This window comes from Dipteris shenzhenensis, chromosome 18, assembly GCF_047967505.1.
Source record: "Dipteris shenzhenensis isolate YYH24624 ecotype China chromosome 18, Dip_SZ_1.0, whole genome shotgun sequence".
Lineage (NCBI taxonomy): Eukaryota > Viridiplantae > Streptophyta > Polypodiopsida > Gleicheniales > Dipteridaceae > Dipteris > Dipteris shenzhenensis.
The window spans coordinates 36,647,710-36,661,383 of NC_141613.1; the positions used below are offsets into that span (position 1 = coordinate 36,647,710).

The following is a 13,674-nucleotide window of genomic DNA, read 5'->3' on the forward strand; positions in this document are numbered from 1 at the left end:
CGCAGCCCTGACCAGCCTCGAACTCCACGCCTGCCACTCAGCTCCTCTATCGCCTCTCCTACCCGCACCTCCACTCTCTCCCAGCTATGCTCATCCCTCTCTCACCTAAACCCTTCAGCAAATTCGAATCACACTCTCTCTTTCTCCTACCTTTTCCCTACATCCTGACCAACCCTGATAACCCATGAACCAACCAGAATTTGCAGCAGCAAATTTCGAATTTTAGGGCATACCTGGAGGAAGAAATCGTCCAAAGTATTCGCATCAGAAATTCCTACCTCAAGAGCTGGCTCTGATACCAACTGACACGTCCCAGTTCTCCTGAAACCTCTGATCTGCAAACAAACACACACACAACGTGAGAAACTGAGCAGTCTACTCACCACCCAACCATGACATCTACGGGACGTGATCCCGAATCAGGAGATGTCCCCTCCGAGCCACGAGCTGAGCTACTGGCACGAACTCCCAATCAGATCCAAACCAGCCTGGTGTCCCATACCACCAGGGGGTGCTGTGAAGCCTGGGATCTGCCACTGGGCCTTGGGCTACGCTAAGATGCAGGCGCGCGTCCACGACTCAATCCAGGATCAGACCTAGCACCTGGGAACGAAACTTGCTCCCATCGGCTCCCTGAGAACTGAACCGCTGGGCCCCTTTTCTAGACTCGGGCCCCAAGCGCCAAAAATAGCGAAGACCTCTAACTGGTTCGTACCCTTGCCACTCAACCCGAGAATCAAGCCTGCCTAGCTCTAAGCCTCCCCAGGCTACCTGAGCTAGTCTTGTGTACCCAGTACACGTCAGATACCAATCCGTGCACATGACATTTTTGTGGGGTGGTAGCAACAAAATCTCAAAGGTAAGATGGAGCTACTGCATTAAACCCAGGGAAGAAGGGGGATTAGGGGTTACAGACATTTCAACTGCAGCCAAAAAGCTCTCTATTACGTGGGTAATCAAAGCCCTTTTAAATGAACTCAGTTATTGCTGTTTGGGACGCCACTTTCATAAAAGGTGTTCCGCTTCTCCTACAAGTTCTGTGGTAGGACGATGTGACCAGGCTCAGCTTTTGCTGAGAAATATGAAACAAATCAGACCCTGCAGGGCTCCTAAGCAGAAGAATTACCCTCTGACCTTAGCTATCTTCAATTTTGAACCCTGTAAAACCAAAGGGAGCTCACTGTGGAAATCCATTTAGAGTGCTTTTGAGGATATAAAAGGTTTCTGGCAAAGGTGCATTCATGGCCACTGATTCAGTTTGGGCTTCAACAATTTCCAAGAGCTCTCTGTTGACTGATAAGCAATTTAATATGGCATCTTCTTTGTTTAAGAAGGGATTGTAATCTTGGGGTCAGCTATGGAACAAAGATCTTTTCAGATGGAAGTCATGGCAAGAAATTAGAAGGAAATTTTCTCTCTCCAATCAATACCAGGGCCTTATCATGAGTAGATTGCTATGGAAGGGAGATATTAGCTGGAAGGTGCTCTGTCCTAATTATACATAAAGAGTTCAGTTGGGTAGGTTGCTCTGCTATCCTTTCCATACCAACTCCAACTGTTGATATGGATTATCTTTTCAGGACCCTTAATGCTAGATGGAATCTAAAGGATAGTAGAGATGCTTGGTATGCCAGATTTGACAAATTATGGATTAAACAAGTTCCTAAGAAGATGTTTTGTCTTGCTTCGCTTATTCTTCACACAGCAGTATGGACAAATACTGAAGGACTTAAAATAGGGAAGGGAGATGGGAAGTGTAAAAGATGTCTTGGCCCTATGGAGGATATCTTTCATCTCTTTATAGCTTGTCCTCATGCCAGAAGAGTTTGGAAATTCATACGAATAGAATGTGGAGAACCAATTAATTGGAAAGATATTTTGCTAGGAGATGCATGCAAAACTAGACATGAGCCTTGGTTCCAAATAAGCGCACATGTTCTATGGTTCATATGGATCCCTAGGAATAATTTTCAATTCAATCATGAAGATTTATGTACTGATGCCTTGTTTACTTCATGGTGGGACAGGAAAAAAGAAGACTTGATTTTCAAATAAGTGCCTACAACTTGGAACACACAAGATTGACTGTTGACATTGCAAAACACAAGCGTTGCTGTTTTATTTCTGATGAACACACCAAGCTCCCCCACTATGTGCAGAGAAACCTACCACCGCTGATCCCAACCCTACTACTGCTGGCCTCCACTCAGATCCCCTCTGCCCAAAGATTTGATGATGCTGCTCTCTCCTCTCAGATGCATGCTGCTGAAGAGATATCTATTGACCCGGCCCAAGGTGTTCCTACTGCTGATCCTGTTGTTACTGTTCCTGCTGATCTCAGAGCAGGCCACAATGAAGAGATCACCAGCTTCTCATTTCAAGTTCCTATTGCATCACTCAACAATTACTGAGGACATTGATGTTTTTTGTTGCTACTATTTTTGTAAGAGGTTAAGTTTGTCCGAGGACAGCTCACTACTTTTGTGGCATCTACCACCACCTAGCAGTGCTTATGGGCACCTAACTATGCCTCTAGCACACACACATAGAAACCAAGGTGTGCCTGGGGCATACACCTTGAGATATCCCATCATACCCCCCCTCAAGGGAATGCCTTAGGCTATGTCAAGGATACATCTAGTCTCATAGTTTCTCATGCCATCTCATGGTGGTCAAGGATAAATCTATGGCTAGGTTCTCATGCTAGCAAGGGGTTCCCAAGGGTGTGAGGTTCACAGAATAGTCAAAACACATATCACATGGTCTACATCATATGGTGACCAGAGGTGATTACAAAGCACACAAAAGTTTATTTCATTCATTTTGGAGGACTATCCAGGCTGAGTACCTTGACTCAACATAAAAAGAGAGATCTGGAGCATATATGGAGATGGTTCAAAAAACATAATCTTCATAGGATGCCTCATCTTGTGGAGGCACATCAACTGAAAGTAGATTGGCAGTCTCTGGCTTTGTAGTTGCTTCCTTTTTGGCCTTACAATACTTTTCATGGTGATTGTTTTTGCCACAATGTTTGCAAGGATTGATCTTGAAGCAATCTTTTGAGAGGTGATTAGTCTTCCCACAATGTTTGTAAGGTGAAAACTTGCCCTTTTGAATTTTTATGGCATAGGCTGTGTCATTGCCTCTCCGGAGTTCCATGTGCCTTTCTTCTTCTTGAAGAGCAGTAATAAGACCTTCAAGACTAGGATTAGGAAGATTTTTCAAAGTGGTAACAACATGATCATAATCTTCAGGCATACTTTTGAGCAACACTGCCATTGCATCATCTGTAGTGATTGGAGAGTTGATAGAAGCAAGTTGAGTCATGAGACTCCGCATGTGATTGACATGGGCAGCCAAAGGAGTGCCACTAGCCATCTTCAATTCAAAGAAAGCAATCTTAAGTGACAATTTTAAGATGTGAGAGCTAGCACCAAAAATAATATCAAGCTTCTGCCAAGCTTCAGAAGGAGACTCCAAATCAGAAATGTGATGAATATAGTCATCTCCTAAGCCAAGAGCAATGATGCCATGGGCTTTCTCCTCTCTAGCAGGATCTCGTGCCGGGCGTGTAGGAGCTGAGGATTCTCCAGCATTAGAGGCTGTTGAAGAAGTAGTTGAAGCAAGTTTGACAAGCCCTCAGAGGTTTTCCCTCATCAATGCAAACTTAACCTTCATCTGCCATGTGTGAAAGCCTTTACCATTGAACTTATCCATATTCAAGAAGGTAGCCATGAGAGGGTCTAACCCAAAATGGGCAGTGTCTACTCTCTTACAAGGCTAGAAAGAGTTGAAGAGCTTCAAAGTACAAGCATTTAGAGTAGCAAAGACTTGTAACCAAATTCCATACTACAAATCATAATGGAAATGATGCTTCCACTTGCATGCTTCATAGAGGTGGCTAAATGAAAGTATTTCAAGCAAATCCAGATATAGCAACTTAAAGGAAAGTTGTAGCCACACTTGTACTGATGCTATTCAACACTTTAAACATCAAAAATGCTAAAGTAGCATCTAATGTAGCATCAAACTCACAACATTGTCAAAACTGTCCAAAACAGAGGCCTAAACTTGGAGGGCTTGTATCTCACTCTTCAAAGCAAAGAAAAGAGGGCTTTCTAGGTAGAAAAAAGCTGATATACCAGAGAAGAGCCATTGAGGAGGAGAGGCGAAATGCCGCGTCACGTCGCCATAGCCAACAGCTTGAAAGTCGACTGGTGTTTTTGCTGTTTCTCCCTCCCTGGTGGACCATTTCCCTTCAAATCTGGACAAGAGCTAGCTCATACTGTTGTGCAAGCTTGGCTCAGAGGAATTTTGGAATGGCTGCTCCAGCAAGTCGCATTGCAAGAAAAGGCGTCAGGATGAAGATGACTGTTGCGCGGTTTCGTGGGCAGCATTCTCTAATTCCTTTGACGTGGAAATTCGCCCATACATGAGGAGTCTACAGCTCAGAGGATTGGAGAATGGCGAAAAGACGAGGGAGAACAAGCTCTCACAAGTTTGGGGAAGAAATGGTGAAGATGAAGAAGAAGAAGATGGAGAAGAAGAAGATGATGACATGGCACAAATGGGCTCAAGGAGGATCATAGTGCTCTGATACCATGTTGAAGAATTGAAAGGAAAGCATGAAGCTGAACACGAAATGAGAATGCTTGCTTGGTTATGAAATGAAGAAAGGTGAGGTCCATATGTAGGCACCTCTTACATGAGCCACCAAGCTCCACAATCATCTCCTCAATCATCTCCTCAATCAGCTCCTAGATTCTCTCAATCATCCTATGTGGCATCTACCACCACCTAACAGTGCTTATGGGCACCTAACTGTGCCTCAAGCACACACACATAGAAACCAAGGTGTGCCTGGGGCATACACCTTGAGATATCCCATCACCACTTGGTCGGAGACACCACCAACGCTTGGTGAGTAGAAGCCTTCATCTTCACAAGCAAACTCATCTGCTCTCCCTACACATCGCTACCTTCCTTGCCTTTCCAAGAGCGGAACCCTATCACGGCAACGGCTGCCTTAGCTCCTTTACCTTCCATCGTTGGATTGAGTCACCTAGCCTTCAACATCTCCAGCCCCTAATCACTTCTGAACACTACATACAGAACAGAGCATGCACACTAGCAACCATCATCGTTCTTCTACGCCGAAAATCACACATCACCTTGCATCTGTGCCAATGGCCGCTTTCCTCACGTCGATAGTGTCATGAGGCATCGCCTATTTTGCTGTGAACCCCCTCACATGTTCCTTACATCGCCCCTCTCTCAAACAAAGGCTTACAACGTAGCCTCACTCCTCTGTCTCTTGACTACCAACATCTCCACAACCAATAATTCCAAACACGTTGACATCTCATCGTATGTCTCTACCAAACGTCTTCCTCTCTCCCATCATGACCTGGAGAAACCTGGCGTCTCCACCAAAATGAAAGCAGATTTCTTATAAATGTGCTACATGTGCTTCACACTCAGGATGCAAGCAGTGGTGAAGGAGGGAGAGAGAACCCAGAAGCTGTCATTTCATTCTATTCACAAGAACCCTTCATCACCAAATCTCTAGGACTGTACATTCAGAATCAACAGCCCATCATTCCCCAAAATCCCACGTATCTCTTTTTTTTAATTAAAAAAACCCTGCTACCATGTATTCAACACCTCACCCTTCATGTGTTTTCTAGAAAGTTATACCTTTCGACTAAAACAGGGCCTCTCACTCAGTTGCAATATTGGGGTGGCCTTAAAGAGTATGGAACAGCCATCTAAGAGGAGCCTCCACAGTTTTAGACACCCAGACTCCATCGTCCATCAGGTCCTAATCTAGTGTTCCTCATTGAACCTTCACTTTCCATACAAAACAGGCCAGTTCATGATCATGCAGCACCATCTCTCTCTCTCTCTCCCTCCCATCGCCTGTCGCCTAGCTCCTCAGCCTCCCATAGACAGCTGCCTTCAGCCTTCGTCGTACAGCTGCTGGCGTCATCCGTACAGCAGCAGAGCAGCTTTTTGTCCAGGTCATCCAGAGTAGAGCAGAAGGGGAGAGATCTAATACACCTCAAACTGGAGTCCCCCTCTTTCCCTAAGATGAAGCAGTTCGCTACCACACCAGTCAGCAAGCCCTTGTACTCTGATATTGTAGCCTCATCAGCAACACCCAGCCCGTATGCACTATACTTTAAGCAAAGGATTGGATCAGACCTGCAGGAGCAAATCTACCATCTACAGCAGGAAGTAAGAGAGCTCCGGCTTATGGTAGCAGCTCTCGGGAAGAAAGTGAAGGAGATGGAAAATAATGGTAAGCAGGAGATCATTGCTGAAGTTCTACAAAAATGCAGCTCATGTCCACCAGCACCAACACTTGTCTCCACGGTCGAAGAGATGATTACCACTCAGGTCAGTTCAGCCAAGAGAGAGATGGCTATAATAGCCAACAACACAATCAACAAAGCAGATCTTTACACAGAGGTAAAAGAGCAGGAAAACATAGCAGAAAATAAGAAAATATTGCGCATTGGGGGGCTGCTAGAGGATTTCCTTGGCTGTCCGGTTGATGTATTTACTGAGGGATACACATTAGAAGAAAAGCTCACATGTCTCAAGAAGGAGATACCACAGATAGAATGGGATGAAATTGACATCAGTTGTATCTCTTAGAAGGGAACACAAGTACAAGTTTATTTCATAGAGAGGGCAGGAAGAACCATGATTCTTTGACAGACAAACAAGCTGAAAGGTACAAGGATAAAGAAATGTTAAACTTGCTAAAGTGAAGGATGCACGCAAAGCTGGAAAATGGGCAGTCTACCATCATGGACAAGCCTTGATTCGTAATTTCAAATCTAAACCCAAAGACTCTCAGTCTTAAACTTGTTATTCAAGCCATTTGTCTAAGATACAATTAGTAGCTAGTTATGCATCTAAATAATTGGGGCTGAGTTTCCTTGAGCACTCCCTCAACTCTCTGGATACCTAGATGTAGTCTCCCGCGGACGTTAATCTCTCTCTCTCTCTCTCTCTCTCTCTTCCTCTCTCTCTCTCTCTCTGTGCCTTATCTTCATCCACTTTTAATTTTAGCCAGTTGCAGCAAGTCTTCCCCTGTGTACTCATGCTAGATGAGCTCACCAGCCCCCACACACTCAGTTGCTGTAAGAAAAGCTTTAATTCTACATTTCAGTGTATACTCTCAACATTTAATTGAAGCTTGCCTCTCCTACATACACTATAGAGAGCCCATTGCTCACAAATTCTTGGTGGGACCCATACCTTTGAAAATGTGCCCACCTTCAGAATAGTGGAAAGAATCGAGACAGGATTGGTGAAACCAGAAACAACAAATGCTTCATAGACTCCTAATAAAACTTCCTCTAAGAAGTAACATCTCTCTCGTGGCAGAATTTTCATCCACCATTTTTTTCCTGGGGCTGTCCTCTACTTGTTGACGAATGAGTCATCAGTATTTTCTTACAGATGGACACACCTGTGGCCCACTTTCGACGAGAGAGAAAGAGACATCATGAATAGTGGTAGCAGACATGGGTAAAATTTTACATCAAATTGTGTTCCAACCATCACATTTGCCTCGGCTTTACAATCACAGACGTCTCTGCTGCAGGCATGATTCTGCCTGCAAACACATTAGACATGGAGGAAGACTTAACCCTGCCAGAAACACACCTCTGCACAGCGGCCGCATCTATCCTTCTTTTCTTCCCAACCAACTGCATTTGATCCATATCACTGGCAGAAGGATGTTTTTTATTTACAGAACTAGAGAAAATCGACGATGCCTTTATGGCGGCTCGCTTTTGTCTTCTATTAATTTCAAATCTGTGAGCAAATTTTGTTTTAGAGGCCTCCTCTGCGTCTTCCTTTGTGGATGGAAGAAGTCTTATGCCAAGTCCTAGCTTCTTGGAGTATGCTGCTTCCTCAGCCACGCGTTGTTTTTGAGCCTATTAAAAGAACACCACAAATTAGCAGTCAAATAAGAACACCACAAATTAGCAGTCGAAGGAAAACTACTCATTTGCAAGACAATAGCAATCAAATGGTTCATCGTGTGAAGCATATGTCAAACTAATATTCCCTCTGTATAACTAGTATACCCATACAGAACAAATCTGCCTCTTACCCGTAACTGAGCTCTGAGGGACCTATTTAGGGCATAGTCCTTCTCATGTTTAACATCCGATACCCGTTGCATTCGTACTATTAAAGGTTCTGTTTCTTTAGCCTTCTGTGCATCTTCTCCCAAATGTTCTAGGCGATAGAAAGGGTCAGCCAACTTACCCCTGTCTTCAAAAGTCAAAAGAACGTAAATGTCAGGCTATTGCTAAGTGAACCCTTCAAGAGTAAGAGCACACTTGGCAATCTACTATCATCCATAAGCAGTAAGCTTAGACCGGTGTCCTGCATCTAAATGACAATTTACCCTCTTCAGAAGGAAGTACAAGTGTTTCAGCATCTTCCTCATCAAAGTCTTCAGTTTTACGCTCTGCTCCACTGATGATGACATATTCGCAATTCTGAGGATCCGTTTGAATCACAATAACTTGCTTGCAACATGCTGCCTTCATCGTGAAACTCCATATCTACATCGAGAAGATAAACACTATCTCAAAATTTACTTTAACATAGATGCTAGCAACGCACAAGAAACAGAACCTGCAAGTACAAGCAAAAGTATGCTGTCACTTTGGAACATATTTTGTGAGTGTCATTAGATATAGTACAATGTATTATTACCTTTGTCGAGTAATAATTTCCAACTTGCTTCTTCTCTGCATTGAAACGCACTCCTTTTGCGATCATGGAGTGGCAGCCACCACACCAGATATTGAACGGCATCTCAAACCTATCAGTTCAAATTTCAAAAAATTCAATTTATGAGCACTGCTCTTGTCAGTTTACGAATTCAGCCATTTTGATATACTGTATTTAGCCTACCTATTTAAAGGTGGAGAAGGGGAACAATTCTTAAACAGAAGCCTGAGTATTTGAATTTTCAGAGTGATTTTTATTCAGTCTTGAGAAGACGGGAAAACACTTTTTAGTTGGTCTCACCTTATGATCAAGATTCCCTGGTCAAGTTTCCTGGCCCTCTCTCTCAAAGCATGTTGTCCATGAAATTTGTTTAAAGAACCCTATCAACAGTTACACATCATTGCAGTAAATAAATGTGGCCAAACTCAATCCAATAGATCATGCTCAACTGCATCACTTCTCAAGCCAAAAGATTGCCTGACTGCAACAGCCCATAAACATAAACAAAAATGCAGGAGTTACTCAAATCGATAAATACCTGCTCTGGAGTCCATTCTGGAGGATAATAGAAATTATCTGCTCTGGCAGCAGCAAGAGAGGACTACAAAAGCCAAACACAAATGTACAAGTCATTCTTCAGGGAATCTCGTAACAAGCATCTTGTTTGTTCTGTTTTGCATGCATGCTTATACAAATCACAATCTTACATGCATGCTTGCATGTGCATGTGCATGCTCCACAAAATTGGCATGCAAGCAATCACGACGATAAGGCCAATAAGATGCTGTTCTATCCCTAGCCAAAGGGGGGAAACTATGCCATAAAACTTCAACACAAAGCCATCGCTCCTTTATGCACACAGCTCTCATATTAACGCTCAAACCCAATTATGTTCTCAGAAGAACAGACAGCAACCCCCCACTCCCCCCTACCAGACACCCCAAAAGAGAGAGAGAGAGAGAGAGAGAGAGAGAGAATTTAATAGGTTCCGTACACATACTATCAATAAAGAAATGACTTTTGCATGGAAGATAGAATTTAAAATGACTTTATAATGCCATGCGGCAACCCTAAGAGAAAAAGTGCAATCCTCTCTTTGCATCCTAAAACCACTAGAAAATTATTCACATCAGCATAAGCGAAAGAAAAGACTAACCATTTTGAAAGTCTTATTCTTGCAATGAAACTGGTTTCTGGCACCCTAGTTTCACGATTGCTATCAACTTGGTAACCCCTTCACAGTTCCCTGCACATGCAAGAAAATGTTGAAAAACCAAAAGATCCAGACAAAGCTTAATGGAAATCAACAGAAACTGGTTTTCCTGTACACTAGTTTTATTAGTGCTTCAATAACCCTGTAGGTGAAAGAAAACGTTTAAAAAAAGGACAACTTAGCAGGAAACCAAAAAAAATTTGTCAAGGATTTGGAAGAGTTAAATAAATGAAAAGTACTTGTTCCCAAAACCAGCATTATATACAGAGACAAGATGTGGGCATTCTTTGCTTCAAAAAAACACAATCATAAAGCATTGAACCACAAAACATCTCCATCCATAACATCAGCTACATGCAATGGCTTCATGCCCAAAGTAGGTAAAGATCACAAGAATAGAGTTGATTGAGGCAGTTGGGCAGTCATTCGAGTGCCTTGTGTGCAGATCTTCACCTAGGAAAAGAACACAAGTAGAGCCCTCTTGGAGCAGCATTCAGTCTTACCTTTTGTTCCTTTTGGAGGACACTGAATGACATTGTCTAGCCACACATCTGAAGGAGAGAACAGCCCTCAGTTGTATCATCATATCTACATACATTTGACCACCTGTCTAGCGGCATGCACTCGAACTGCCTCGATTTCAGCTGCCTCCATCAACAGTATCATGCCGCAAAGTCTACGACACCAACGTCATCAACCAACAAGCAAAAGGCTCCAAATGCCTTTGCCATGACAACTCCCTCTCTATTTGTCCAAAAGGCTTTCACTCTCCGCCTGAACAAGCATTGTGACAAAGCATTCACTTGAATTCAAAATCAATGAGAGAACATTCCCTGGTTCCTTTCAGAACAGCATCACCATGAATCTCTGAGCTCTTCATCAGCTGGTTTGCCAACTGCCACACTTTGCCTCAGAGTAGCCTTCCACCCCCTCTCTCCTTCGTGGAGATGGCCTCATTCTCCGTGCAATATGAGTAACCCTCCAACAATTCCAGCATCCTTTTTTAAGGGTGGATCTTGTGTGCTTGACAGTGCATGTACTCATCATCCCTTCTCTTCTCTATAAAATTCTAAAAAATACGTGTACCGGACATGGTTGCCCATGTCAAGCGTCAAAATCACTGTCGATTGCCTCGTGCTTGTAAAAACATCCAGGTAATAATTATACATCAATATTGTTTTTCGAGGTTTCAACTATACACATACATGCAACTATGCATGAGAAATTAATGTCGATGGTCTGCCACAATATAAAAACTAGTCATGAAGAACCCCCATAGCCTTATGGGCCAAGCTTTTCTATCAAGCTTACGTCCAACTGTATGTCTCTCAAGTGCTTGCGTAGTCCTCACACACAACAATTAGCCCAAGAAAATTTAAAGTCTTATGTATTGGCCGTGAAGCTTATGTATTGGCCGTAGTTTCACGTAGAAGCACCTGAAAGGGAGCTCAATAGTTACTCAACAAAGCTAGAAGCTCTTGAAGATATCCATCATTACTCCCCATAAATCTCACTTTTGTTTCTGTGAGTTTCTTTGTGTTCTATGGCATGGCTCCTTTCTAATCAAACCCAAATTCTGTTCATAAATTTACTTCTTCGCTAGCCATGCCCCAGCCAAGGCTTCATAGCACATAAAAGAAATGATTGTAACAGCAGGTATCAAGGCATTGAGAGATGATAATTCCACTTAAAATGTCCATGATGGGAAAGCGCTGCAAAACAGTTAGGCCTCCTCAAAAGCAACGAATGCACCTTAAATAACGTCTAGTGCATCTACAATTACGTTGGAAACTTGCAAGGAGGTTAGCTTTACAAAATTCCTGTTGGAATAAAGGCTTTCATTGTCTCACCTGTAAGCCCCCAATCTGAGGAGAGCATTGGGCTATGGTACCTGCATTTGATTGGGAGACATGAGAGACAGCCATGTGAGGTGAGGTACGCATGCCACATGGGTAGATGATCATGGATCTGGCCCAACTCAAGGACTGCCATGTGAACAGCTAAATGGGCTGTTTGTAGCGGCACTGCAAACATGATCCACAAGGGGAGGTCGGAAGATCTGGAGAGGAGCAGCCCATGTGAGCTACTGGCACAGTACAGTGGAGGAGGGCCAATGTGTGGACAGAGAGAGACTCAGGATGTGGCACACAAAGTGGCTGAAATGGGCCATTTACAGGCGCAGAACTGGTGGGCAGTTTGGCCAGTCTATAGCATCATTTGATAGGTCGATGGGATTAAAAAGGGCTGCCAGACCAGTTGGAAAAAGTTAACAGCTCGTTGGCAGGAATACATTGATACGACGCTTAGATTAGTTAATCGTGTACTAAAGATACGTAAAACTTGGCACTCATCATGCATGAGAGGAGTATAGGTCAACTGTAGAAGAAGCATGGCTCCAATTTGATGCATAGCAAAACATCAGTTTTTAAATTTGAACAGACATAAGAAACTCCAAGAAATTGTACTTCACATATTCAGCAATGCATGGCATTGCGGGCAATATGGGGCACAATTCCTCACCGCAAAATCATGAAACTTCTACTAGCCCCTCCCTTAATTGTGTCCACTTCAAATTCAAACACCTCGTAATCCTGCGTTGGTGCCTCTGGAACCGTACTTGGAGATAGCATCGAGAGAGAGGGATTAAAAAGGAAGCAGTGAAGTAATCGACAGTAATAAAAAAAAGTTTACACGTGCAGACTTGATATTCAGTTGAGCAGGAGGAGCTTCGGCCGAATCATTATAGGGAGAGATCTACAACGCATGTTCACATTTTTGCAGGTTCTTTGAGGAAATCTATGCTACTGTGAATTGACCTTATATCCTGGATTCCTCATGTTGCCTGCCCTAATCCACAGTGGCGGCTCCCAAATTCACAGGACGATCTTCCCATCAAACTTTCCAAACTTAAAAATCTCATCGGATTCTAATGAATCAAGATGAATTAAAATTCTTTGATTGCTTTCCGCTCAAGAAAGACAAGTTTGCAGTACAATTGAGAAGTGTAGCGATGCTCACCCGTTAGTTCGGATTTTCATCGCCGTCGCTGCGTGCCCATTTTACAGATCCAATCGTAGAAACCCTCCTATTTCAAGGAATCACCTTTATCGTGATTCGTGGCACGGTCGGCCAGCTTTCATAATAGAAAGCCTCCTTTCAACGAGGTCCTAAAATTTTGAAAAGACCTTAAAAATGATAAATTAGGATTCTTTTCAAAAATGTATAAATTAGGATGTTTAGAGGCCGTTCCCATAGACTGGCTAGCGGTGATGCTGTCGAACAGCGCCTCCAAGACATCGTGCCATCGCTTTATACCTGATCCCCATGTGAGATTTGTCGACCGAACATGTGACGGAGAATGGTCGCACTCTTCGTCGCACAACGACCACGTGTCTGTCCTGCAATGGACACCTCAACGCCCCCAAAATGTGGAAGGTGTAGGGGGTACCCAACCACCCCAAATAACATCGTCAGAAGAGGGCACCACCAATTTCGATGATGTGTATGGGGCCTCCAAGAAAATGCCGTCCCTCTCATGCGAAGCCCAAGTGGGCAGTGTGTGAAAACAACCTCTTACAAACCCCAAAGGAGCGAGAGATGTTCAACAACATGCCTACTAGAAGCACCCATAAGTGAGGGTATCCAAGACTCCTCGCCCACCCCTGACAATAGGTATTACCTAGCTAGGAACG

General features: G+C 43.5%; 1 protein-coding gene across 1 annotated transcript; it reads right to left on the reverse strand.

Moving 5' to 3' along the window:
• Positions 1-7,527: 7,527 nt before the first annotated feature.
• On the reverse strand, positions 7,528-13,178 carry LOC147891175 (uncharacterized). Its single transcript, XM_087389596.1, has 8 exons — positions 13,001-13,178; positions 9,926-10,015; positions 9,308-9,370; positions 9,070-9,149; positions 8,752-8,860; positions 8,438-8,597; positions 8,138-8,301; positions 7,528-7,958 (listed from the first exon to the last, which is right to left on the reverse strand). The coding sequence occupies exons 2-8, from the start codon at positions 9,926-9,928 to the stop codon at positions 7,578-7,580; spliced, it is 960 nt and encodes a 319-aa protein (XP_087245722.1). The 5' UTR covers positions 9,929-10,015; positions 13,001-13,178; the 3' UTR covers positions 7,528-7,577.
• Between the last annotated feature and the right edge of the window lie 496 nt (positions 13,179-13,674).

Coding starts and splice junctions, on each gene's coding strand:
- LOC147891175 (XM_087389596.1), bottom strand. Junction 8,861..9,069: donor CAGGGAATCTTGATCATAAG/GTGAGACCAACT, acceptor TTGAACTGATAG/GTTTGAGATGCCGTTCAATA. Junction 8,302..8,437: donor TGTACTTCCTTCTGAAGAGG/GTAAATTGTCAT, acceptor TGACTTTTGAAG/ACAGGGGTAAGTTGGCTGAC.